The sequence below is a fragment of the Zalophus californianus genome, chromosome 7, assembly GCF_009762305.2.
Source record: "Zalophus californianus isolate mZalCal1 chromosome 7, mZalCal1.pri.v2, whole genome shotgun sequence".
In the NCBI taxonomy this organism is placed as follows: domain Eukaryota; kingdom Metazoa; phylum Chordata; class Mammalia; order Carnivora; family Otariidae; genus Zalophus; species Zalophus californianus.
In genome coordinates this window covers 71,573,878-71,601,141 of record NC_045601.1, presented here as the reverse complement: position 1 = coordinate 71,601,141, position 27,264 = coordinate 71,573,878, and the positions used below count along the sequence as shown (strand labels likewise).

General features: G+C 38.0%; 2 protein-coding genes across 9 annotated transcripts in view; one reads left to right on the top strand and one right to left on the bottom strand.

Moving 5' to 3' along the window:
• SLC35A1 (solute carrier family 35 member A1) overlaps positions 1-27,264 on the top strand; it is a 57,922-nt gene that overhangs the window by 12,739 nt on the left and 17,919 nt on the right. For 2 of the 4 annotated variants that reach the window (XR_003521311.1, XM_027601332.1), the window contains exons 3-7: positions 4,065-4,224; positions 4,402-4,554; positions 8,171-8,237; positions 10,469-10,645; positions 11,091-11,225. Coding sequence is in view for 3 of the 4 variants with exons in the window: in XM_027601332.1 (XP_027457133.1) it covers positions 4,065-4,224; positions 4,402-4,554; positions 8,171-8,237; positions 10,469-10,645; positions 11,091-11,225 (692 nt within the window). In the remaining variant the exon portion in view is untranslated. Of the gene's footprint in view, positions 1-4,064; positions 4,225-4,401; positions 4,555-8,170; positions 8,238-10,468; positions 10,646-11,090; positions 11,226-13,673; positions 15,703-25,294; positions 25,762-27,264 lie in introns of those variants that run through there. The other 2 variants (XM_027601330.1, XM_027601329.1) reach the window with 2 other exon arrangements.
• Positions 15,836-27,264, bottom strand: part of RARS2 (arginyl-tRNA synthetase 2, mitochondrial) — a 65,936-nt gene continuing 54,507 nt past the window's right edge. For all 5 annotated transcript variants that reach the window (XM_027601325.1, XM_027601327.1, XM_027601324.1 and 2 more), the window contains 11 exons: positions 27,074-27,180; positions 25,810-25,905; positions 22,531-22,591; positions 21,082-21,158; positions 20,473-20,597; positions 19,828-19,895; positions 19,633-19,742; positions 19,167-19,262; positions 17,937-18,011; positions 16,541-16,604; positions 15,836-16,069 (listed from right to left, as the gene is read on the bottom strand). In XM_027601325.1, the coding sequence (XP_027457126.1) occupies positions 15,983-16,069; positions 16,541-16,604; positions 17,937-18,011; positions 19,167-19,262; positions 19,633-19,742; positions 19,828-19,895; positions 20,473-20,597; positions 21,082-21,158; positions 22,531-22,591; positions 25,810-25,905; positions 27,074-27,180 (966 nt within the window). In that variant the 3' untranslated portion in view covers positions 15,836-15,982. The remainder of the gene's footprint in view (positions 16,070-16,540; positions 16,605-17,936; positions 18,012-19,166; positions 19,263-19,632; positions 19,743-19,827; positions 19,896-20,472; positions 20,598-21,081; positions 21,159-22,530; positions 22,592-25,809; positions 25,906-27,073; positions 27,181-27,264) is intronic.

Genomic DNA, 27,264 nt, shown 5'->3' with positions numbered 1-27,264 from the left:
GAGATACAGAGCACGAGAAGGAAGAGGGTCAGAGGGAGAAGCAGACTCCCTGCCGAGCGGGGAGCCCGATGCGGGACTCGATCCCGGGACTCCAGGATCATGACCTGAGCCGAAGGCAGTCGCTTGACCAACTGAGCCACCCAGGCGCCCTGGGTTTACATCTTTGACTGCCTCTTTGTACCCATGTTGTAATGGGTTTAGGGTCATAGGAAGGAAGTAAAAGTCATGTGCCTTGTATGAGGAGTATTTTTGTCCTCAACCTCATTATTGGTTTTTATATCTAGCCCTCAAAGTCTTTTATGTGAGGTAATCATATTTAACTTTGCAGATGATAAGAAATTTATAAACAAGATTTAACTTTAAGCTCATGAGTAACTTCTGTGTTCCATTTTGCACCAGTGCCTTGGTAACTAGCCAAGGAATTTATGCCTCCTAGTAGTTCTCGTCAGATCAGGAGCTAGAAGAATGAGGCCTACTTTTTGACCAAACATAGGTCAGAAAGAATTGGTGTCAGCCGGTTGATAGGAAATTTTAGGGGGGAGGCAGCAGTGGAATCTCTGCAATCAATGTGGAGCTTCAGAATTTCTTCAGGTAACAAAAGGTTGCACATAGATTCTATAACAGTGATAACAAAACAGATTGTTCAAATAAGAATTTAATGGGAGACTAAAAAATTTGTATGTGCTTTTTAATTATACATGTTCTTTTTCTTATCTAGCAATGTCATTTATAGAATTTAGTACATTTGGGTTTGTTTTTTTTTTTTAGATTTTATTTATTCGAGAGAGAATGAGAGAGCACAAGCAGGGGGAGCTGCAGAGAGAGAGGGAGTAGCAGGCTCCCCGCCGCACAGGGAGCCTGATACGGGGCTTGATCTCAGGACCCTGAGATCGTGACCTGAGCGGAAGGTAGTCGCTTAACCAACTGAGCCACCCAGGCGCCCCAATACATTTGCTTTTAACAAAAGGTACTTCGTAAAGGATTTGATTTCTAAGAAAACAACAGAGCAGGAAAATGGAAGAAAAAATCACCTTTGATTTTTATGTGTTCCTTTTTATAGTATATTCAAGGCTGTAGTATATTTAGAATTGATTATTTTTGTTTAATAGTAGAACAGTAGATGACTACTAGTGTTTTCTGGAAGCTATATTATTGTAATTTTTTTTAAACCTTAGCAAGTAAAGCTAAATACAAGCTTTAAGAGCTATATTCTTAATACATGTGTTAAATTAAGCAGGATTTAATTTGATTAATACTGAAATCATTTACTTCCTTTAAAACTTTCTGTGTGCTAAGATTCCCACATATTCTTTCTTTCTTTTTTTTTAAGATTTTATTTATTTATTAGAGACACAGAGCAGGAGCAGAAGGGGAGGAGCAGAGGGAGAGGGAGAAGCAGACTCCCCGCTGCGCAGGGAGCCCGATGCGGGACTCGATCCCAGGACCCTGGGATCATGACCTGAGCCAAAGGCAGACGCTTACTCGACTGAGCCACCCAGGCACCCCTTTATTCTACTTTGATATTTTTCTATTTTTGAGCTTTTGTTTTATAAGTTATTTTAGCATTTTCTATTTTTTGTAACTTCAAAATATCTTATTATAATTATATAATATTGCTATAATTATAAGCACTACAGTGAAACTTGAATTCTCCAGTAGTTAACATTCTGATATAGCTTGGCTTCTCTAATATCTGCATTAGAAGCCTTCCTGGCAGTGAATAAGTAGCTCCTAAGCATCCAACACAAGGGATATAGGCAGGAGAGCCAAAGACCTGAAGGTCAGTCCTGATACTCTGTATTTACTGGTTTGTCGCAATGAAAGAAAGGAGTACTCACATTGGCCAATGATGCCTCATAGGCTGTTTTTATATGAAAGCTGAAAGTGCAATAGAAGAGATAAGGAGAAAAGTGTCGAGGGACCATAGCAATTTTGATTATTGGTGCAGGCATGGTGATTATTAGAAATAGTAATGAGATACTTACCTAGTGCATATTCCAACAGGGCAAAGAGTCAGTGATAAAGAGACCACCTCTTTTCTGGATAGACAATAATTCATTTGATATCATTGAAGGCTTAGTGTATCTCTAAGGGGTGGAGGTAAAATGGCATTGCCCAGAGCAAGGGATTAGGGAAGGGATAATAGCCATCCTATTAGAGCTTGGGGAATCCAATGTAGATCAATGGACATGGCAGTGGAATGTGGGAAATGGGTACAAACAGGTATCTTAGTAGTTCTTTAGGGAACCACTCTGCAGATAATAGCAATATATGTCAGTATTTTAGAAGGCATTAAAAGTAACAGTACAGTGAAAGCAGTGTCCTGTATTTCACAGTCTATAAGACTTATATCTCTGCTGTCTTGTGTTTCCTAGTGGGAAATAGGACATTAAAGAAAATGTTCAGGTATGTTTTCTAATACATCATCCTGTTAAGATAGCTCTTTTGAGTTGTACTCCTGTGGTTCTTCCTTCTTATTTTAATTGTTTCTCTTTAATTTTGTTCTTCAATTCTATAATTGAGGGAAAACATTCTCTGAAAAAATGCAGTTTAAGGTGTTGAGGAAGTATATAGGACATCTTAGATTTGCATTAAACATTTTAAAAAGACTGTCAAATATTTAAAGGGCCAATCTTCAGATACCTGAGAAACTCTACTACCTAGAATTTCTCAGGAGTGATCTTTTGGTATTCTTTCCTCCTGGATAGAGTTTGTAGTCTCCTACCAGGTTGTGTGCATTTTCCTTTTCAGCATATAGATTTACCACTGTGGTGTAGAGCATGTTGAATTTGGCAACAGAGGAAGACCTGTAACTAAGAAGGATGTCTTTTGTTTCCATGACGTAGGCCAAATTTCCTGTCATACTTAAGCATTTTCTTGGGGGCTGGAGTGTTCTGCAGTGGATAGGCATAGGTAATGAGTTTGACATTGTGGACTTTTTGCTCCCCTTCAGAACACGTGTAATTATTTTTGCAGTATTTAAATATGACAAAATTCAGTTAACGACTGTTGATTCTGTTAATCAAACATAGTAGAGGCTCGCTGTGACTGTCATTAACTTTGAGTTGAAACAGATATATCTCCTCGCAGAAATATTACGGTCCTGTCTCTTAAGGATATTGTGAATTGCAGTTAGGACCCTTTCGATAAAGACCCTTTTTTGCTGTTGATGCTTATTATAAAACTTTTCTTTTTTTTTTTCAGGAAATTTTCAAGAGGGGAAATAAAGCAGATTAGCTAGTTCCTCCTGAGGAAAAAATAATAGTTAAGAGTATGTATAATCAATATGCATCCATGTACATTACAAATATAGTTTACTTTTGTTGGTATTAGTAAATTATTTCCTGCAGATTTATAGATAGGTACCTCAGCTTTATGAGAATATGCTTTGATTTATTGTCTATTTCATAAGCACTGAACTAATTTACAAAGAATATTGACCTGAATTGCTCAATCCCTATCTCAAGTAACTACCATAACTATCAAACCCTTTCTCTTGTTTGTAATTTAAATCTATTGTAATTAAAAAAAAAAAACCTTTAAAAATAGATATGCAACCTAATTAAAATAATGAGGGTGAACTTGATGTAATGGCAGTTAAAGTGGGATGGATTACATTTTTATAGGTAATATCAGCAATTCTGGTTTCCTGTTGTCATTATTTAATATACTTAAAATCCTGGAGCTTTGAGCAGAGGTTGATGATGGTAAACCTAATTGTCATATTTTCCCAAATCAAACTTGTAATTGTTTTGCTTTTATACAGTTGTTGGTATGTTTCTTTTAATCTAAAATTAGTTGAAAATTATAAAAAAATAAATTTGCTAGATTACAGCGATGGACCTAACATAATATGGCTATTCTGTGTGTGAAGGAATCTTATCAAAAGGACACTGCTGGGTGCCTGGCTGGCTCAGTTGGTAGAGCATGCGACTCGATCTCAGGGTTGTGAGTTTGAGCCCCATGTTGGGTGTAGAGATTATTTAAAAATAAAATCTTAAAAAAAAAAAAAGATACTCTTTAATTTTCTTTCTCACCCCTTTCTCACCCTTTTGTTTCCAAAGAGAAACTGGTAGTCCTGGTAGATTCAAGGCATCTTTAAGAGAAAATGTCTTGGGGAGCCCCAAGGAACTGATGAAGTTAAGTGTGCCATCATTAGTGTATGCTGTTCAGAACAATATGGCTTTCCTAGCTCTTAGCAATCTGGATGCAGCAGTATACCAGGTAAGTGGAGGTAAATGACAACGAGAAGTGTAGAATTTTAAAAAAACAAGTTTTTACAGTGAAAAGATTTTTATTAACTCTTTATCACATTATATTTTTTTCTCCATAATTCTGTTAGTATCAAATATTTGTGTCAGAGACTGTTATGAGTTCATTAATTCATTGTTTTGTTTCTAGGTGACTTATCAATTAAAGATTCCCTGCACTGCTTTATGTACTGTTTTAATGTTAAACCGGACACTCAGCAAATTACAGTGGATTTCAGTTTTTATGCTGTGTGGTGGAGTCATACTTGTACAGTGGGAACCAGCCCAGGCTACAAAAGTCGTGGTAAGAAACAAAATGCTCACCATAACTAAAATAGAAGACTTCTTTAAGTCTTATAATGCTTTAGATTAGTCACATTGATGAATGTAGCACGATTACATTTCTTTGACTGAAAATAATCTTTGCCCTACAGATAGGCTTTTTTTTTACTCCCTTAGGATAATTAAAGATAACATAACTGATTGGACTCCCCCTCCTACTTTAGTTTTCTGGAGGGGAGTATGCATAAATATGCATAAAAGATGGAAGGTACCTTAATGTAATCAACCCCCTTTATTTTATGGAGGATGAAACTGAAGTCTAAAGAAGTGAAGCAACTTGTCTAAAGTTACACACTTAACAGCTAACCTGTGCCTAAAATTGTGCCAGTTTCCACAGTTTGTATGTTCAGAACTCACGGGCCTCTTTTAGACGTCTTCTAAAGAACGCTGAGCAAGGTTTTCTTCATCTAATTTTCATCTTTTCCCTCAACTCACAGTTTTTTAAAAATTTTTGTACATACTCCCACGGTCAGTGATAGGGATTATGGGGTAGTAGTGTTTTTACTGATAATCAAGAGCTAAAATAGGGCCAAAAGTGCCTTCCTAATCTTCAGTTTGAGTTAAATGTTAAAGTACATACCTGATCTCTTTTTAAAGTGTAACATACTTTATAGATTATTTTCCCAGAGAGAATTAGGAAGTGGAACTCTAGTGAATGACCTTCTGGAGTTCGACAACCAAATAACTCTTTACCTTTTAGCAAATAAAAGACCACGGTTCTCCTGTAAGTATAAGGTGGTTGGGGATGTACAGAGAGCTCGTGCAAGTAGGAAGTCAGTTATTTTTTAGGTAGTTTCTTGCCTGAGACTAGGTGGAGGTTTTTTTTTCACCCCCAGAAAATGAGGTTTAGATGAATATTTATTGTCTTCACATGATATTTAAACATGCTTATATTCTTGGTGGCATTGCAAGACAGTGACCAAATATTCACGGCACATTTAATTTAGTTGTAGACCCTCAGAGAAAGAATTTATTGGGAAGTAAGGCAAACAAAAGTTAAATATGAACTTTAAGTGTTAGATCCACCTCATATAGGTAATGTATGTGAAAAGCTCAGTAAGCTAAAGCAGAGTATAGGGGAGCTTTCCTACTTCTGGGCCACTAGAGAAAGTTCTTTCATATTTTAAGCAAAGTGCAGCTTCTTGTAACTGCCTCCCATTGTTTTTTGTCGTCAGGTCGAGAATAACTCAAATCCCTACTAACTCCATATGATGGTCCTTTGAATGTTGGAGGACCGTGTCACACAACCACCGTCCACGTCTTTTTCTTCCTCCCCATTGAGACAGCCTGCCTGCCTGCCTGCCTGCCTTCCTTCCTTCTTTTCTTTTCTTTCTTTCTTTTCCTTTTTTTTCTTTCTTTCTTTCTCTTTCTTTCTCTCACTCTCTTTCTTTCTTTTTCCCTTCCCCCTCCCCTCTTTCCTTCCTAGATTTTTGTTTATTTATTTGAGAGAGAGAGAGAGAGAGCACGAGCAGAGGCAGATGGAGACAGACTCCCCACTGAGCAGGGAGTCAGACGCTCAACCAGCTGAGCCACCCAGGTGCCCCCGTTTCTTTCTATAATATAGTTTCTAAAGATTTCTTCATCCTTGGCTTGCCCCAATACTTCCTTGTATTTCTCTTCTAGGTGCATTCATTGATTCTTGTTCCTCAGGAGTCTTAAAACTTCCCACTATCTCTAGATGTTGACTGAGCAGTGTGAGGTATAATTTGTGAATCACCTTTGTTCTGAATACTAGAGACTTGTTAAAGTAGCCTGTAAGTTTTGGGGGGGAGGATAGCCTTTCTATAACTGATTATATACAAAGTTGTTTCACACACATACAGTTTATCGCTAATGTATTATGTGCGGTGGGCTTCTTCTAAACCAAGATGCAGGATGTTTTTTATTTATTAAGTGTATCTTGTTAGCTTTGGTTCATTGTTCAGGACTTTGAGGTCTTTCCAGACCTTATTATTCATTGTTTGGTTTTTGAGTGTTATGATGTCTGGGTCCCACTGACAATTTGGACGGGCCGGGCCAAGGGTGCTGTGGCCATACTGTTAGATCTCTCTTTAGCTGGACTTTTCCCCTCTTGCTTAATAAACCTTCTCTCCCATAGTTTTTATGGGTCTGCCAGGAATTTGAGGGTGCCTTAGTTAGGCTGTTCTGGCTTGAGGTCTCTTAAAGGTTGTGATCGAGGTATTGGCTAGGGCTGCAGTCAACTAAGACCTGAGTGAGCTTGCTGGATACACCTGGTAAGCTGGTATTGGTTGTTGGTCTAGCTTGATTTTATTAGCACCAAGCTGTATGAGAATTTACTCAGCAATGAATAGAATTGTACTGCTATTCTCACTACACTAGTCTTGTTCACAAAAATATTATGCAAACCTGTCAGATTTCTTGCAAAACACTGTCTTTATGGAATCCCCTCATCACTTATGCTAACCAGGAGTCCCTTCATAAGGAAATTTTGTATGTCTCATTCTTAGGGAAGCCATATTGTGTTCCAGTGATGACCATTAAACCTTTTTTTTTAGAGAGAGTGCAGGCGTGCATTGCGGGGTGCAGAGGGAAAGAATCTTAAGCAGGCTCCATGCTGGGCAGGGAGCTGTGATCTTACCACCCTGAGGGCTCCATCTCACCACCTGAGATCATGATCTGAGCCAAAATCAGGAGTCGGACGCTTAACTGACTGAGCCACCCAGGCACCCCCATTAAACTTTTTAAGTTAAGTCATCTGTTCTAGCATTTTGCTAGTAATCAATAGTAGCAATAACAGCTGCAATCACTTATACCAACCTTTCTCATTTAACATAAAGCAATACTCTCCTTAATTTTGAATAAGGTATGTTCTTGTCACCATATAGTCATGTGTCTCAACTCTTTAGCTTCAGTGTTACTATTGAGATAGTATTTATCTCTGAGGAAAGACTGAGGAAAGCTCTTTGAGGATTAGTTTAGGGAAGAAAGAGGAAATAAAGTTGAAACACTAGGTTAGGGCACATATACGTGCATCTTTTAGCACAGAATTATGATTATAGACACCAATCTGTCCTACCCATAAACTACTTAAGAACTAGAGCTGTGTATCATCTTCATTTTTATTCATTTAGTATATAAGAAGTATATCTAGTACACAGCAAGTAAGGTATTAATATTTGATAAAAATTCAGTAAAGCAGGAAAGCTTAAAAGTCATTACTTCATCCTGCAGGTATTAGGGAATAAACGAGTTAAACTGTTACCGTTTCCAGGGTTGATGCTATCAAGCCCCTGAGTTTGGGTGGTGGCAGAAGTTAAAATTAAGAGGCAGGCAGGCTGTGCAAAATGCCATGCTAGGGGCCCATTGTCGTCAGGAAGTAGGCACATGTGTTCTGGTCAGCATTCACCGTGGCTGCAATTTGAGGGACACGTCTTGTAAGTGCTTCGGTTAATCTCTGGGACAGCCTTTTTTTCCTATCTTATTCTGTAGGATAGCTGTGTCTGATGTGGCACAGCCTTTTGAGAAAACCATAACAGACTTTTGTAGTCATTTGTTTGCTCTCTTGGATGAGTTCTATTTGTTAGTCACTAATAACTTTCAAAATGTTACTATTGCAGGTGGAACAGAATCCCTTGTTAGGGTTTGGCGCCGTAGCTATTGCTGTGTTGTGCTCAGGATTTGCAGGTAAATCATAAATGAATCATTTTATTCTGTTAAACTTTTTAAAAAACACTAAACTCTAAGGGATCGAGTTTATCTTACTTCATCGTGACAGTTTTGTTCCCAGTGAGGCTTATTCTCCTACTCACACTGTCGTGCCAGCTGCTGCTCCGTAACCATACGGACGGCCGTGTTGCAGTTCAGACCTCAGGCCTTACTCATACTTGCAGTTACGTGAGAACATGTGTCAGTCATGCTTACCATCCGCAGTCCAGCTAAGAACCCAAAAGTAAATGAACAGAGAGCTCTGAAAATGGAGGAAGTTAGCAGTTAGAAAGCCTAAGTACCTCTTTCCATTTTCCTGGAAATGGCACTTTCTTCAGGCAAGTTTCTGCTGCTTTAGGGTGTAAGTTACCAGCTCAGTATCTGTTTTTCCCTGTTAACCTCAAGTTCTTCCTCTGTTTTAGCAGATTAGGAATTATGGAGTAGGGAGAAAAGGGGTGGTGGGGTGGAGAGTGCCCCAGAAAAGTTAGCACATAGAAGTAACAGCCAGAAAGGGAGGGAAGAGAACCAAAGTCACTAACATCAAGTAAACGTGGAAGTCTAGAGTCCTGTGTGTAGGGACAAGAAATCCTCCACTTAATCAAGAAGAGACAAGGTATGAATGTTAAGGGCAACATGTGTTTTAGAAATAGTTCCAACAGAGAAGAACCTTAAAAGTTCTTTTTAATAGAGTGTATTATAGTATGTTTTTATTATCTTTATTTGTGCTATTTCAAGAGTTAGGATTCTTTTGACTAGGAAAGTAGGCTGGAGATGGAAGTGAAATGTTGCTTGTAAAAAAAAGATGTTTGATAAGGGGAAAAAAATCTAAATTTAGGAATATACTTAATAATAGCATTATGCTAAATTTTTATTCTAGGAACCTGCAAATTAGAAAAAAAAGGAGTTACCCAAAAAATAATATGCTACTGGACTTTTAGCGCCATTTTGAATAATTAAACGTTCGTGTCCAACATTCTATTTAGTTCAACCTCTCAATACACAATTTAGGAAACAGTGGGTGTTTTTTTTTTTTTTTTAAGATTTTATTTATTTATTTGACAGAGGGAGACAGTGAGAGAGGGAACATAAGCAGGGGTGGGGGGGGTGGGGTGGTAGAGGGAGAAGCAGGCTTCCCGTGGAGCAGGGAGCGTAATGTGGGACTCGATCCCAGGACCCTGGGATCACGACCGGAGCCAAAGGCAGACGCTTGATTGAGCCACCCAGGCACCCCCAGTGGGTGGTTTAATATCCCTTTATGCTTGGAGTAACTGAACACCTAATAGTTTAGTTTTCCCAGACAGAATATTAAAAAATGCGAATAGGAATAGCCATGTTTGTTCCCATTCTCTAGCTTTTTCTAACACACATTCACCAAAAACAGTCTTGTTTTTCATTAGAATTTTTAGTTGATTACTATTTGAATGGCAGTTTCTAAGTCTGTATAAATTTTATAATGAAAATCTTTGGTGTCCTTGTATAGATGTATTCATTTTAAGTATAAAACTTCAGCAGTGTTATGTGATTTTGGATATATATGGTGAGGAGTCATTTGCTCTATCTGAAAAAAACAAACTATGGACCCCAAGAAAATGTATGTATACACAAAATGTATTATTTAGTGAGGGAGTTTATGGTCCTTCTGACATCATGTATGAACTTGGTTTGTGGAACCCTACTTTAAAGAAAAATGGCTTCACTCAGCAAGTTCTATTTAGATTTTATTTTGGTTGTGTTACTCTGAAAAAATCTCAAGTGGTTATTATATAGGTTATTTTGCAGAGCTGGGAGTTTTCATTACTAGGCAGATATTACAGGGATATGATTAAGATAATTGACTCTAATAGTATAGTTTTCCAGCTGACCAAACAAGTCTATTATTGGCATTAACAGAGAGCTGTGATCTAGCTTACTGCTAATAATAAAGGCAGAAACTGTTCTTAACAATAATTTACGAGTCTCCTGTTAAATGTGGGTTGGAAAGTTCCCTCTTAGGTATTAATTTTATATGCTCTATAAAAAATACACATTGGTAAAGTTTTATATGCCACGTGTCACAACCAACAAAATAAATGTGTATTTGATGTAAAATATGTTTGTTCCCTGAATCATATACTTTATCATATCTCTGCTATTCTGTTATTGTTCTAAATGAAAGGCATTTTAATTTTTAATACTATCTTTCATATTGGCATACCTAATTTTTTTTTCAGGAGTGTATTTTGAAAAAGTTTTAAAGAGTTCAGACACTTCCCTTTGGGTGAGAAACATTCAGATGTATCTATCAGGGATCGTTGTGACATTAGTTGGCGTCTACTTGTCAGATGGAGCGGAAATTAACGAAAAAGGATTTTTCTATGGTTACACATACTATGTCTGGTTTGTCATTTGTAAGTATCCAGGAATTAGAAGTTCTGGGTAGTCCTTTTTTAAAAAAAGTTGTCTGTTTTAAGCCTTTATAAAAGCATTTTGAAATTGTTCCTTTGATACTGTGAACACCAGTTTGAAAAATGTAATTTTGGTTTTATTGACTGACTTTTGTGGCATAGCTGTCCCAAAGCAATTTTGCCTTCACAATCAAAAATATCTAATGTGTTAGCAATAAATGTGTACAATTTAGTAGTAGACCACATAGCCCCCTGGGCATGTTGTTTTGTAGTATCTATTACTCGATTTTAGTACAAACTCTCAGGTGGCTACTTCTAAGGAAAATAGTATTTTTTTTTTTTAATAGGTAAATTAGTATGGCATCTCGGGGGGGGGGGTGAAAATTGACTCACCATCATAGAATGTTTCATTATTTGCGTGTTAAGATTTTATTTCTTTGTATACAAGTTCTTGCAAGTGTTGGAGGCCTCTACACTTCCGTTGTGGTCAAGTACACAGACAACATCATGAAGGGCTTTTCTGCGGCAGCCGCCATTGTCCTTTCTACCATCGCTTCAGTGATGCTGTTTGGGTTACAGATAAGTAGGTCTTCATTTGTATTTTTAAGTTTTTAACATAGAAGAGCTTCCCACTTGTTGCCTCATTTCATGTGTTCTTAAATGTGGCAATTGGTCATAGTGTTTACCTAAATTCCTTGTTTTGTTACAGTTTCTAGTTGTATGAGATATGGGTCAGCAGTACTGAGGTGACTGCAGTGGTCCTAGAGCTTATGCTGGGGGGCGCTGGTTCTACTGAAAATGAGAGGGCTACTGAGGAGCTCCTTTGTAGTCCCCAGGTTTGAGATACAAAACAACTTGAGTACTTCTTACTTCTGGGTGAATATAGTGTCATTAGGTATGCAGGGAAATGAATACTACTTCTGGGTGGAATATAGTGTCATTAGGTATGCAGGGAAATGAATACAAGGACTTTACTGTAATTGCACTGCTGAAAACAATCATTCCCTAAACAAGGCTTTCTATGAAGAAGAAAGAATAGAAAAAAAATTTTTTTTAAGATTTTATTTATTTATTTGACAGACAGCAAGAGAGGGAACACAGGCGGGGGAGTGTGAGAGGGGGAAGCAGGCTTCCTACGGAGCTGGGAGCCCAATGCAGGTCTCGATCCCAGGACCCTGGGATCATGAGCTGAGCTAGTCACGTGCCCCAAGAACACAAAATTCTTTCATTTCCCCCTGAGTTTGTAGCTTCCTAACTTTTGGACTTGGGTATTAATTGGTTTTGAAGCAAAATCCAAATCTAAATTAAAGATATCTTTGTTTCATTTAATATGTAACTAATACAAATTTCAGTACCGTACCTGGCATTCTGGCACCCTCGCTATGCTAGTCCTTCTTTTATATATATATATATACACACACACCCCTAGCCCACACCCAGCATTAGGTTTATTTAAGCAGTGATGTTGACTTAACATTTCAGGGTGCTATAATAATCATTTTCTTTACTGATCAATTATACCTTAGTCTCTTAAATATTGAAAAAAAAAAATTCAGTCTTGGTATAAATGCAAATAGAGAAATGCCAAGCCTGTAATCTTAAAAAACCGTTTCATAGTATGGTTTAAATCCTGCCTGTACTATTTATTAGTTGTGCAGCCTTGGGGAAGTTCCTTAACCTGTGTCTTAGTTTCTTCATCTGTAAAATGGGACTGACAGGATCACCCATCTGCTAGGGTTGTTTCAGGTGAAGTGCTTAGAATAGTGCCTGGCACACAGTAAGTATTCTGTATGAGGCCAACCACTTACCATTTCCGTATCAGTATTTATAGGTCCTCTCTTCAGATATATTTCTTAGCTGATTTGGGTGAACTTTTAATTGTAGTTCTGATCCTTCCTTAGCTGAACAAATCCTTATGCCTTTGTTCCTGAGGAATACTTGGAACATAAAAAAATGCTTTTGGTCAGTGTTCTTACTGATGGTCAAGGAAATTAATTAGAACATCTTAGCAATCTTCCAGGTTTCTATTTAGATTTTACTTACTCCCATTTTTGGAAGGCTAACCTAGTCTTCCCTAGTTAGGAGTGAACTGAAATCACAGCTTGATGTCATTTCTCTTCTTTTTTTTTTTTTAAAGCTAATGAGATTGTGATGTACTCCCTATAGAATATAGAATACACTTCCGTTTTAAACAGACTGTACAGTTTTGACACAGATTTTGACATAAGTGATTATGCATAAAATGCCTACTTGTCAAATTTGGACAAGCTGTATGTAATTGCTTATGTCCTAATTTTTAGGATTAAGATTTTTAAATAAAGCTAACAGAAAATGGAATTGTATTCAGTAAATCACCACCTTATCTCTTATTAAGAAATCTTCACTGGTTTGAGTCATTGGTCATCTAACTTGGAATTTTGCTCAACTACCTTTTATTCTAAACTTCTACAGGTTTTTAGTACCTTGGAAAAGCCACATTCCACGGCTTTTCCTTAAATTAGCATATAGGGAAGTTCATATGCCTGTCCTGGACCACTGACAAAGACCATTACTTGTGTTCTTGAAAAGCATGTAGTCAGTCCCTTGATTGTACTTGTTTTGGCAGGGGTTGGGGGGATGATGGTTTGAGGGATGGGGATCTAGAATTGATTATCTTTATAAACCTTACCATCATAAAAACAGAACACTTAGATTTATTTTTCATATGGTCTAATGGTATAAAACCTGTAACTGAAAGGTTTCAGAATTTAAAATTGATTATTATATTGGGGCACCTGGTGGCTCGGTCGTTAAGCGTCTGCCTCCGGCTCAGGTCACAGTCCCAGGGCCCTGGGATCGAGCCCCGCATCAGGCTTCCTGCTCGGCAGGAAGCCTGCTTCTCCCTCTCCCACTCCCCCTGCTTGTGTTCCCTCTCTCGCTGTCTCTCTCTCTCTGTCAAAATAAATAAATAAAATCTTTAAAAAAAAAATAATTATTGTTATAGTTTTTAAGGACACAAATACATATTAAGCTTTTTTTTTTTTCTTTTCAGCACTCACCTTTGCTCTGGGCACTCTTCTTGTATGTGTTTCTATATATCTCTATGGATTACCCAGACAAGACACTACATCCATCCAACAGGGAGAAATAGCTTCAAAAGAGAGAGTCGGTGGTGTGTGATTTCAGCCTCAAAAGCGATTCCTACCAAGACTAAAACTATTTGCATTAAACTAGAGCCTTAAGTCAATCCCAGAAGGTAGCTTAAACAAAAAACAATACGTTAACTGTGTCATAAGAATTAAGAAGAAAACTATCTGAATTGCTACAAAGATTTAATGTGGCCTGTTTTGGGTCAACCTGTTCGTTTTAGAATGAAAGAATTTTATTATTGTACATATAATGTATATAAAAAGTATGGGGAGGTGTGGTAAAAAAAAAAAATCACGCGAGGATACAATATTCAAGTAACAAGGTTTGGGACAAGGTTAAGGGTTAAAGTGCCAAAGCCATTTCTGTACGAACTGTTTTCTTGTTCAGGTACCAGGGGAGAAGGACGACCCCTCCTTGTTCTCCAATTCATGTACAGTATTTTCATCCCAGCAACAAAGACCTAGCTCTTTTCTTACAAAAGACAGGCAAAACCAAGATAGGCTAGTTCAGAAACAAACTGAATGTGTAACTTCTCAAACTGAATCTATTTCATAATGCAGACAATGACTTCTAGGTGGTGAATGAGTACTCCTGTAAGTGCTGTATTTGTGCCATTCATTGTCTGGATTCATGTTTCTTTGCGGTTAGATGATCTACTTTTCTTCAGAAAATATTTCTAATGTCACTTTTGTACTTTTTTTTATAAAGTATGTTTAAAACTGGGCTGTCAATAATTTGTGAAATTTCAGTGTTTTTAAAAAAATTTTCTATAATGTTAATGGGAAAATTCAGCAATAAACTTATTTATATGGAATCTATGAACACTTTTTGTATTGTGATTATAACCATTACGATAATGCAAAATGTAAAAAAACCCTGAAACATTAAATTTTTCATTTTTTCTATGTTGGAATTTTAGGGTTCTTTGGTTGCATATAAATCAACTCTTGGCTAGCCTTCAGCAAAAACCAGAGTTTATAAGGACTACAATCAGGGCAGTAGGGCTCTAGGTTGTAGGAGATGATAATGTACAATCTTTTCAGGGAGCTGCTTTTGGAAAGACTGGGCTCTAACCATCACTGTCCCTGTGTCGTTTCACTCAAGATTCAAATACTGAGGTGGCTACCACAGATCTGGGAAGGGGAACATTTTTCCAGACAAGTAGAGAAGGATATAGGACATGAAAAACATGTCCTGACTGTACATTTTTATTCCATGGCTGGTTTGTGCTAACGAAATGATACTTTAAGTAAAAATTAGTATTCTGGAAGCTAACGCATTTAAAATTGAGACTGCGTGGACAAGTCTTCTCTAGGACTAAGAAGGTGTACCATACTTGCCAATATAAAACTATGTTCATTCAACTAGAGAAGCTTTGGTTCATGCTAATTTGCTTCTCTATTCGTAAAAGTAGATGGTAATATTGAGAAGGCTTCTAGTAGCAACATTTAGGATAAATGATAGCAGTCTGAAAGGAAATACTGGCAGATGAGGATAGCCGTACTGACTGAACAGACAACATCCCACTTAACCAAATCATACAAAATATCCTTGACCAATATGCAGGTACGTGAAAGAAATGGTTTGAGAAACTCCATTTCAAATTCTGGTTTAACTAATAGACTAACTTTTATAAAAAGATCCTAGTACAATATGTGTACAAGTAGTTCCTTGTGATTCCAATCTATTCAGGTCCCAAGTTCATGCAGTAAGAGTTACCTGTACAGATCAATGAAAGATAAGCGTGAGATCTGTTCTCTGGGAGTGGCTGTCAGCTGTATAGGCAAAAAGGTTTAATTCTGGTCTCCCTAAATTGGTTCAGAACTAGCCGTTATTATAAGAAAACTGAAACTGCTTTTATCAATTTTACCTTATGCAAACATGAAGTAATCTCACTTATAAGAACAGTTTCTGGAAGAATGATGCGGTGAAAACCTCAAGCCGGAACTTAAAGTCTAATCTTTTGTCCCATTAGACTGCAGTGAATTTTAGAAGATTTGGGTTAGTTTTATAAAACTCTGTTTAATACTTAACTGACCAGCAGGGAACTCAAGTGATCTTTTTTTAGATAAACATTTAATAAGTTGATAAATCACTTAGGCTTACTAAAACAGATTCTGATACAGAATAACAGTTTAAATTCTAAACAAGGCATATAAGAATAGATAACTAGAATTCACTGGGTATTTAGAAAGCTATTTTAATTAGAAATTACATCCTACATACAGGTGTTATTCCAAGAAGTTTCATTCCATTGGCTAGGACAGAACGCACAGCTCTGAAAAGATGAAGTCTGGCCTATGAAATAAAACAAAGAATGATTAAATGTTCAATTCAACAACAGGCTAACTATAAGTGAATAAAGAACATTTTTAAAAGTAATTCTTTCTTCTAATTTAAAGTAGGAACAGTATCTCAGAGTGCCCCAGGGTTTGCTGTTGGCAAGGGAAGACAAATTCCTAGCATTCCTTATATGACTGGTACCCAAGAGCTGGGGAGTGGGAGTGACGGTATCATGATATCTGAAGTATAGCTCCAGATGAGGGGAACTCCTCACCTGAACACTTGATGTAGGAAGATGCGTTTCATAGTCCAGTGTTGGAAAGTATATCAACATTGATTGTTATAGTCCAATTCTAATTACCACCTGAGTCCATAAGTACACTACTGTAGCCGAACCACAAGATGGTATTTTAGGAACATTTACAAGACTGCCTCAGTAACACTAATTGGAGGATGTAGAGATTACACAGAAAACACTTAGCATACCCCAGCCACTTCGGGAGGACTGTCTTTTATAAGCAGTGTCTTGTGTGCCATAGCAGCAAGATGACTGAAACGGGAAGAAAGAAATGATGAAGGCCAGTCGTCATTTCCTGTTGTAACACATAAGCTTGATATCTTACTCCCTCAACTTAAGAAAATCAAAGCCCAGAGCCAGTAAAGGATGTGTGCAACACTGAAGTTGAGACTTGAATTCACTGCTTTTCTGTAACAGGAAAAGTAAAACACATTAAACTAAAACTTTAGATTCAAGTTCTTAAGATTATGATTTCACTGCTTCACAAAGATAGGGGACTCCTTTCTAAGGATTAGTTTTTCTCATTTAGGCATCTTTTAGGATGAAAGCTAGAACATGACCTGGACATCCCCGCTCTGTACGGTGAGGAGGCGGGGTAAGACTAGTTATCGGTCCACTGCACACACACTGGCCACCTTCTCTAAAGTATCTTTTCTGTTTCAGTAGAGCAGCAAATAGAACAATATGCTAGAGAAATGATGCTTCTGACATTCATTTCAATGATTAACTGACATTTAATTAGACTTTCTAGCTTCTTTCTCTTTGACTAGGTAGAATTTAAGGGAAAAAATTTATTTAAATCTGGGGAAGACAGGTAAAAAGGATAATCAAGAGAACAGTACCAATAAATCTGATTTCAGTAAATCATGACTAAAAGCAAATATTTCCTTTCTTAAATAGATTTATGGGAAGATACAGCTGCTGCTCTAGAAGGTACTCCACTTCTATTCAGAGTTTCTGAAACAGCTACTCAGAAATTCCTATTAAGCCGATTTGCCTTCCAGTTCATCCTCTACTCTCTAGCTGACTTTCTCTGTGTCACTGTTCTTTTTATGGACTCCACTGCCCTGAAAATTAGCTGAAATGCCTTAAAACATGCAAGAAGGCCTTGACACATTCATTCATTCATTTTTCACCCCTCCCAGGACCATGCTTGTAGTTCCATTAATGTAGCATGTTCTTGCTCCACTCTGGGCTTTTTTTCTTTTTCTGCCACCTTACTTCTCCTGATTAATATCGACTCCTCTCCTCCGAGAAGCCCTCTTTCATCCGTCAAGGCCGGGCTGAGTGCCCTAACACTGTCTCCTATGTCCACTCTATCTGAGCACATATGTGCTGTTATGTAACTACCTGTGATGAAGCTGTTGGTTCCTATCACCAGACTGCAGTGACTGCACCTTGTATCACTGAATGAACATTAATTGCTGATTTGCAAAGATGAAGCAAGAATTCCTGTAACTTAAGGCTCTCATTTTTTAGGCCAAGGGATTTGTTTATAGGAAAACTTTGGAAGAAACAAAGGTCCTTTGTCAGATCTGGTCTCTGATGTCTTTAACACCTGAAAACAGCAAGGTTATAAAGTACCTTAGAGTTAGAAGGTAACTGACAATGTGCCTGGGTTGAAGGTCCTGAGATGATCTACAAAGCACCTCATCGAACCTAAAAGAAAGATGACAGGAGATTTGGCAAGGGAAGACTGCACATATTACACTAAGCTAAGATATTAAGATCTTGGGTGTAAGGTTGACTGGACATCATTAAGAGTAGAAGGTATAGGGGTGCCTGGGTGGCTCAGTCGGTTGAGCATCTGACTCGAGGTTTCAGCTTAGGTTGTGATCCTGGGGTCGTGAGACTGAGCCCTGCGTCAGGTTTCTTGCCCAGCGTGGAGCCTGTTTTTCTCTCTCTTTCTCCCTCTGCCCCTACCACGCTCTCGCTCTCTCTAAAAAAAGAGTAGAAGGTATTATGAAAAAAACCCTTGTGTGCATTTGAAGGTAAAGGCACATTTTTCTTTCCTACAAATTCCTTGATGGCAGGTACTTTCTACATCATTTTGATATCCTTTAGGCCTAGCCCAGAATAAGGACTCAGGCTGTTAAATTGAATGTAAAAAGCCTACAGCCATGTTTAGGACCATAATCTAGAAACTAGCAAACAGGGTCTACCTTCGATACCAAGAAAACCAGGTTGGCTTATTTTTTCTGACAAATGAGTCAAATGTGAGAAAACGGACTCCTCTGATCCCAGGAAAGAGCCACTGACCACTGTGTGGCAATCAGAGAAAACTGCCCTAACTACCCACATCCTTTCCAGAGTCTACTATCTCCTGACAAGTCCGGCTTCACCACCAATGCTTGTGAGCTCAAACGTGTGGTCCCTTGCCCCGTGTCGGGGCATCAAGTAGATATCTGAGACTGTGAATGGAAACCATGAGGAAGATGAAGGAAGGACTTAATGGTTTCATGAAAGCTGCACACAGGCAGCGGTTTTCCTTCACTTATCAAAGAGGGTGAGAAGATCTTTTCCAAAACTAAAAGTTTATGCTTTTACCAGGTTTCCATTCTCATACCATGACCTAGAGGATGTCAGGCACCTGTACTGATTCAGCAGTGATATTTTTAAGTCCCAAGGACTGACCTTAACTGTGTCCTCTTTTGTCCGCCTTCAAAGGGCAGGTAATCCCTTTCTGGCCAGACCTTCAGGAAAGTGCTGTCTGGTGGCAGGAGCTAGCTAATGGCTTGTTCACTCCAGTGGTCAGCAAACCATCAAGTCATTTCACTAAGCAGATGCAGACTCAATACTACTAGAAAACCATACCTGAGAAGATGCTGGAGAATGGAAACAGACTGTGGATCTTGTAAACAAGCAGTGTTGAAATCATTTAGATAACCACATCCAAAAGTCTCTTCCAAACTGTTATCAAAAGTTTAAAAACAACAAAGGATTAAACAAGTCATCCAGTGACACATAACTGCAAGTTTGTCACAATGCCTCAATTTTTCCCAACTCTTGTTTCTTCCTCTGAAAATGGGAGTATATTCTTTGGCAGAGTTATTCTGAGTACTAAATAAGATAATATACATAAAAACACTTCTTACAGAGATGCTCAATAAATATTTGAAAAACCAAACCTAACAGGTGGCCCACTGTACTTCTAACTAGTTTTGGATATGAGATATTGGAGAAGCCTAGCAAACAGGACCTTTGATCTTCAGAGCACACCAGCTCCGCCCCACCCTGGGAAGGACAGAGGGGCTCAGCGTTTCCAGCAGACGCCCCTCACCTGTGGAGGCGGGCATGCGTGTACTGCAGGAAGACTCCTGTGTCCCCACGACTCTGGAAAACACGATCCCAGCTGAACTGATAGTCAGATAAGAGTAAACCTCTGAAGTCCTAGAATGACAAGAGTACATTTTTAGCACTGGGGTTTGTTCTAGTACCAAACAAAAGGGTCTCACAGGAGGCAGTCTTAACAGACCTGAATAATGAGTGCGGCGAGCCCGACCCTCTCTGCAGTCTGCTGTGGGTTCTCCAGTTCTTTGGTAGCTGGAACAGAAAAAGGCAGCTATCTTTAACTTACATGAAACTGTACAGAATCAGAGATTCTGGTAACATCTGCCAAAAATGTATGCTGCCGGTAACAGGTTCACAGTGGGCAATTTACTTTCCTAATTTGGGCTAATTTACCTTGGATAAAGACACTCCCCTGCCTACATTAAAAGGAAAGAAACACAAATTCACATTTCTCATAAATATCCCTTATGAGACATTAGCTTAAAGCTGGTACTTACTTTTCCAAGGTTAAACAAAGCCCTGAGTACTTTTGACCTGTTTCCTATAACATAACATGGGAATTTCACATAACCACTCCAAGAGTGGAATGACAACGCTGAAGCTGTCCATATAAAGAGGCCCAGGGTCATATCAATTCAGATTATTGAACTGAATGACACCAAGCAGCAAGTCTAAAACCTCTGGCATCTCTAATTAGTGCGAGCTATTTTTAACAAGGTTAGTGAAAGTGAGAGAGAGATGGTCAAAATCAATCGCGCTGCACAGAAGTCCTGCAAAACATCCAAGTGGCACATAAGTTATGACTGTAACAACAGTAAAGTGAATTCACTCTTAATAGAAGCCATGTTCTGTAGCATCCTCGATCGAATCTCATTTAGAACATCTTCCAGAAAAGTAACATTTCCTCTTCGAGTCTTCATTCCCTGCACCACTCCAAAGGGCACGTGCTGGCACCTGAAATGGAAGAGAAAAGAACAGATGATCAAAGTGTACGATAATACCCTTTCACAGAGTAGTCTGAACTTCCAACTCTCTTAGAGGGACTTTTCAAAATTAATCAATTGAAATAAGATATGATTTGTTATATGCCACAAAAGATGTTATAAACACACAGCTTCATTTTACAGAGATAATCACTATGATGTGATTAAATTACTAGTTGCCTTTGTGGAAAAAAAAGGGATTAAGAACTTTGGAAATCAAGCCACTGAGAACAGATGTCTAATAACACATTTGTTAAATGTTTATAAGTTAGAAATGAATATAACCAGGACATAAGTCAATGTAAAAAACAAATCTGCTTCTACACTGATACCTTGAAATATATAAGTGAAATCTGAATGACGACCTTTAACAATTTGGTATATTTTGGGACTTGGCTGACCTAACAAATCCTTAATGATCTTGAACAGACAGTTATGAACCATGCAGACATTACCTTTCTGCCCAGTCATATCCCATGATCTGCAGCATTTGGAACACCTGCTGAAAATGCTTTTTTTGCCCTTTATCTGTCTTGGAAAAAAAAAAAAATTTAAAATAATGATAAGTTAACCTACAAAAACAGGTGGGGCATAAATCAAAATATTTGAGTTTTGACACACTAGAGTCATTGTCAACTGATGTATTTTAAATAAGTACACAAAGAAGATGCCAGTAGAAGGTCTAAGCTAAGTGCTCTACGAGAGGAGAAAGTAAAAGCTGTAGCAGTCCACTGAGTCAAGAGGAAATACGAACTTTAATCTCCTGAATATTCTATTTAAAATTCTTTCTCCTTGAGCTATCATGACCTTTATCTCCAAGGACAAACCTCAGCTCTACTAAGATATTTAATGGCAACTTTTCTTCGGAGGGGAAAGGGAGGTTGCACATGGAGAGGAAGGAAAGGGAAGAGATCAGAATAACCCTTAGCAATAAAAGGGACAAGCTACTGATGCACACAACAGCTTGGGTGGATCTTAAAGGCATTCATTATGCTAAATGAAAAAAGCCAATCTCAAAAGATTACCTATTGTGATTCCATTTATATAACATTTTCAAAGTGACAACACTGTCGTGATGGAGAACAGAGCAATGGTTGCCACGGGTTAGGGTAGAGGGTAAAGGGTAATTATTACGTGGTTGCCAAAAGGGAGTTTGTTTCATGATGGAACAGTTGTCTGTTCTGAATGTTATGATGGTTACGTGATCTACATGTGATACAATTTCACAAGCCCCCACAACATGTCTAGGCCCACACACAAGTAAATGTAAAAATTGGTGGAATTCCTTTTTTTAGAAGATTTTATTTATTTATTTTAGAGAGGAAGAGAGAGAGAGAGAATATATATATGTGCAAGCGGGGGGAGGGGCAGAGGGAGAGAGTGGGAGAGAAGCAGCGGAGCCTGATGCGGGGCTCAATCTCAGGACCCTGAGATCATGGCCTGAGCGGGAATCAAGAGTCAGATGCTTAACTGATTGAGCCACCCAGGTGCCCCAAAATTGGTGGGATTTAAGGTCTTTACCAATGTCAGTTTCCTGGTAAAGACAAAGTATGAAGGGTCCATTGAAACTCTGTACTATTTTAAAACTTGTTGAGTCTTAAATATTTAAAATAAAGTTATTTTTTAAAAAGTGCATTACGGTAACCTGTACATATTCATTTTACATAACCATTTTCCTGATCTGGGTAATTTTTAAAAAATTATGATGCAATGTGAATGTTTTTACTTTTAAGTTTTTTCTTTTAACATAGTGGTTTCCACCTTAAATAAACTTAACACTGAATTCCTTTTATATTTTGACAAAATTATTTTTCCAGTTTTTCAACATGGTATATAATTTCTATCTTTGCAGTTTTCATCAGGTAGAGATCATAACCTTTTGTTTTTTTATTGTGATTACTTACCACATAAATCATTGTATCAAAATTATACTTGTCCATTCGATCTATAGCAGCTGCAAGATCTCTGAAAAAAAAAAAGGCCATAGATTAAGAGTTACTAAGCAGATGTGGGTAAAAATCTGTTTTACCTATTTAATAGTAATGAGGCTTTTCTAATTAAGAAGTCCTATTATACCCCCTACTACCCATGATTATATAGTCCCAATACCATACTTTGATATAAAGTAATAGTAATAAAAAGAGCTTTGGGAAAAGCAATAATAATAAAAGTACTGTGGAAGATTAAGGAAACCAAAATAAATAATATAAACTCTGGGAAAAGTAGTAGTAACTAACTAAAATAGCTCCAGGCAAAGTGTCTGTAGGTAAATGCTTAATGATTTGTTAATTAAGCCTCTACTGGAAAGAATCACCTAAGTGTCACTTTTCTGCAGTATACTTTCTTTTTTTTCTTAACATATTCAAAACACAGGTGATGTGGCAGCTACACTGGTATCTTTTAGCTACTCTTTTTTTTTTTTTAAGATTTTATTTATTTGATGGAGAGAGACAGCGATAGAGGGAACACAAGCAGGGGGACTCAGTTTGCGTCCAGTATGAATGAATGAAAAACAGACCATAAACTATGAAATTTCAAGTCGAAATTATGAGAATACTGAAATTTAAAATTAAAGCTATTTTTGGTTAAGAATATATGACATGGGAAGATTTCAAAAGTGCCTAGATCTTTTGAAATGTTGGGGATCATCAAAAAAAAAAAAAAAAAAAAGAGTAGCTTTAGTCCCTATCTTGCGATCCTAATATAACACAGAGCACGCATTTGCAACAGAGGCAAAAGCTGGCTCTTAAGGAACAACAATCTTTCTTTCTTTTTTTTTTTTAAAGATTTATTTATTTTGAGAGAGAGAGAGCGTGCAAGCGGGGGGCGGGTGGGCAGAAGGATTGGGAGAGAGAGTCTTAAGCAGACTTCGCACGGAGTGTGGAGCCAATGCAGGGCTCCAGTCTCATGACCCTGAGATCACGATCTGAGCCAAAACCAAGAGTCAGATGCTTAACTGACTGTGCCACCCAGGCGCCCCCAAATCTTACTTTTTATGTAGAAAGCACATACATGCATAGAATACATACAGATGTACAGGGTATCTGTGATATTAAAATTTCATGGGTGGGGAAGTAGGAAAAATAGGCTAAAAAGGTTCCTGACAGCAGGGCTACAATGAAAAAAAAAAAAAAAGGTTGTGAACGCAAGTATAGATTATCCCCCAGATGAAGTCACAAATGTACACCCCTATTGGATTTTTGATTTGGGCCAAGGACAAAACAAAGAGAAGGCTTTTGGTCCAATGAAATAAAAAAGAAGAATATAAAAAAAAGCTCTAGGGGCTCCTAGGTGGCTCAGTTGTTAAACGTCTGCCTTCGGCTCAGGTCATGATCCCAGAGCCCTGGGACTGAGCCCCAGGTTGGGCTCCCTGCTCTGCCATAAGCCGGCTTCTCCTTCTCCCACTCCCCCTCTGCTTGTGTTCTCTCTCTCGCTGTGTCTCTGTCAAAGAAATAAATAAAATCTTTAAAAAAAAAAAAGAGCTCTAGGTTGAGTTTGTAGAACCTTAATTTGAAAGCAGGAATGAATGCCAGGTCATTTAGTTCAGGCCTTTTATTTCAAAATAGGGACCCATGGCCCAGGGAGGGTAAGTGGTAGTTGTGGTCTCAGAACAAAACTCTAGGTCTCCAGCCTCACCCTGTGCTCTTGTCAGTGTTCTCCTGCACTTTTGTCTGTTCTAACAACTCCTTTCATTCACATCCATATATGTAGATGTATTCTATTAAGGAACCCACTGAAAGGGCAGAAACTAAAGTTAGAGGTGAAAAATCAAACATTTCAACAAGTGGCAAAAAACACAATTATTCTCCCAAAGAGAAAAGACAAAGTATAGGTATTAAGGTAAATACACAGAAAAATCTAGACCTAATGAATGTTAGCCCAAGACAGATAACTGAATCCGGACAGCTGTAATCATTAGGATGTGGAGTGTCTGATCTGAGTGTAAACATTTCTTATAGCCACTGCTCAAGGGTTTCTTAGGTAATCTGTCCAGCAATAATTGGTTGGCACAAAATATTTTTCTACTATTATTTTTTAATCTAGAAAAAGAAATGTACTTCTTATATACATAGGTTCTTCTCACTTCCTAACTCCAATTGTATGGAACTGATAAAGGGAAATGCCAAAAAGTAGAGAAAGTAGGGATCAGTTTTCTAAGGCACAGGAAGAGAATCAGATGGTTGTATAAAGCTGTCTGGAACAAATGACAGTTAACAAGAACAGTAAATATCATTTCTTTAACTATGCTATAAAAGTGGGTTTATGATCCAATATAAAACTCCAGCCTGGAAGACACTACAGCCTTTTGCCAACAGAGCCTGAGTATAGCCGTGTTGGCTTGTGTGCTTTTTTTTTTTTTTTTTAAGATTTTATTTATTTGCCAGAGAGAGAGAGAGAGAAGAGAGCGCACAAGCAGAGAGAGTGGCAGGCAGAGGGAGAAGCAGGTTTCCCGCCGATCAGGGAGCCTGATGCGGGGCTCGATCCCAGGCCCCTGGGATCATGACCTGAGCCGAGGGCAGATGCTTACCGACTGAGCCACCCAGGCGCCCCAGCTTGTGTGCCTTTTTTATGGTCCTATCTTCTCCTTCCTATTGGCTTTGTCCCAGATATAAGTGTGCTTGATAAATCCAGTTCTTACTGATTAACAGAGACCGTTCCTTTCCATAGGGGTCAGTCATGGAGAAAGAAGAAGAAGAAAAAAAAAAAAGGCAACATGGCCTACTTCTCCCTTGGCCAACTTTATCAGTCAGAATGAAGACTGATACTTATGTGCATGTAAGATGGTCTTGACAGAGAGAAGACAGCACTGAGCCACTATGACCACCTTCTAGTATACATTTCCTGCCAATGTACAATTGGAAAATATTTATAGTTGATTACATGGTACCTCAGTTTTACAGTTTGTAGAACAATGTATTCAGCTGTGGAAATCCTATAATGTTTAACTAATTGTAAATAGTTTTTTCAGTCACTTTTCTGATGATATCAAAACTTTCCAGGGACTATAACTGGCAATAAACAGAAACCCAATAAATACATTCTGAAGTGATGATAGCAAGAGATTTAGAAACTAGGATTGGGTAACAGCTTTGAGGATAAAATGATTGTTTTAGCACCGATCCTACAACAAAGAACATGAAGTCATATGCATTCTGATGTTGACCTTCATACTGGATACAAACCTGGTTGCATAGAGAGAAGTGCCATCGCTTCGCATTACAGTACAAATTGAGGAGGGGTCACCATTCCCAGAAAGATCCACTATAGCTGTTCCTTTTCTAAAAGTACAAAAAAGGTAACTCTGAAGAAACAGAATAAATTCAGACCTTTAAAAGGACAGTATCTATAACATTATCTTCGGCAAACCAGAAGCTACTTTTTATTACGTAAGTTAACAATAAGCAGTATAACCAACAATGAAGAAAAACAAGAAGGAATCTAACCATGAATTTATTAAGAGTAGGTAGGTATGATGTAATTAATATTTGGTTATCCTGTCTTTTTAAACTCTGTAGCTACCCTGGATAAGGTACTTAGATAAGTCTTTAACATTCCCAGTTGAAAAATGAGATTTCAACCGCAGTTTAACCATGAAACATCATATTCTTCTAATTCAAATTATAGTATTCAATATTGGGCTACTTTTTAACACGCCAAAAAATACTCTTGAGTAATAAACCTTGGAATTTTGTTACTGTCTTCCCTGTCTTATCAAAAATTAGAATCTGTATATAGCAATCTAAGAATTTGCCTTAGGGACATTACTGAGGATGTTACGAACCACATTCTCGATTCTTCCTCATAAAGATGATGAGAGAAAGTACTCTTTGGTACTATGAAAACTGGCACTTCTAAGCAACTGGTTTGCTGCTATATTACAGATGCCTGGCCTCCTATGACTGGTACTATTTTGTTTGGCTGACAGGAAGCTCAAAGCTAAATTAGAAATCTAGCTTAAGGGAACAGCGTCCCAATATACGACATGCCACTATCATTCCTGATTCCGTATTAGTTTTTCTGCCCCTGCTTCCTGATTTCTTCATTTTAATCTTTCAAAAGTTTGTATTATACTTATTTACATAAGGCACCTTAAATCCATTTTGAACAGGATACGGTTTTTTAAAAAGGCAGGGCTGAGTAAGAAGATGCGAGTTCTATTTCCTTTTTCCAGTTTTATCATTATCAGCTTGTGTGACAGCAGGCCGGTCTTTTGTACTTTTTGGGCTTCAGTTTCTGCACATGTGAAGAGCAAACATTTCTTCCAGCCTTACCAGGATTTTCTCATGGCAGAATACTGTATGTAGAAAAGTACTTTGCACAGCAAAAAGAACTATAAAGAATGCCAGGAAGGCTGCACACCACATTCTGTTGTCCTGAGAAACTACACCAATACCAATTTTTTCAAGGAAGAAATAACTTTACTAAAGAATAGTAACCCAACCGTACACTGTTTTCTGCAGGAGTCCTTTACTGTCCAGCAACTTTAAGACTTCTTGAGATTTTTCACGATAAAATGATTCTCCAGAGTATTCATCAAAGTGTACTCCTAGACGCTAAAAGGGTTCAAAAACAAAGTTACAAGCCAAGATAGGATACTCTACAGTCTGTCACACAGATGGGGAAAAAAAGAATTAAAT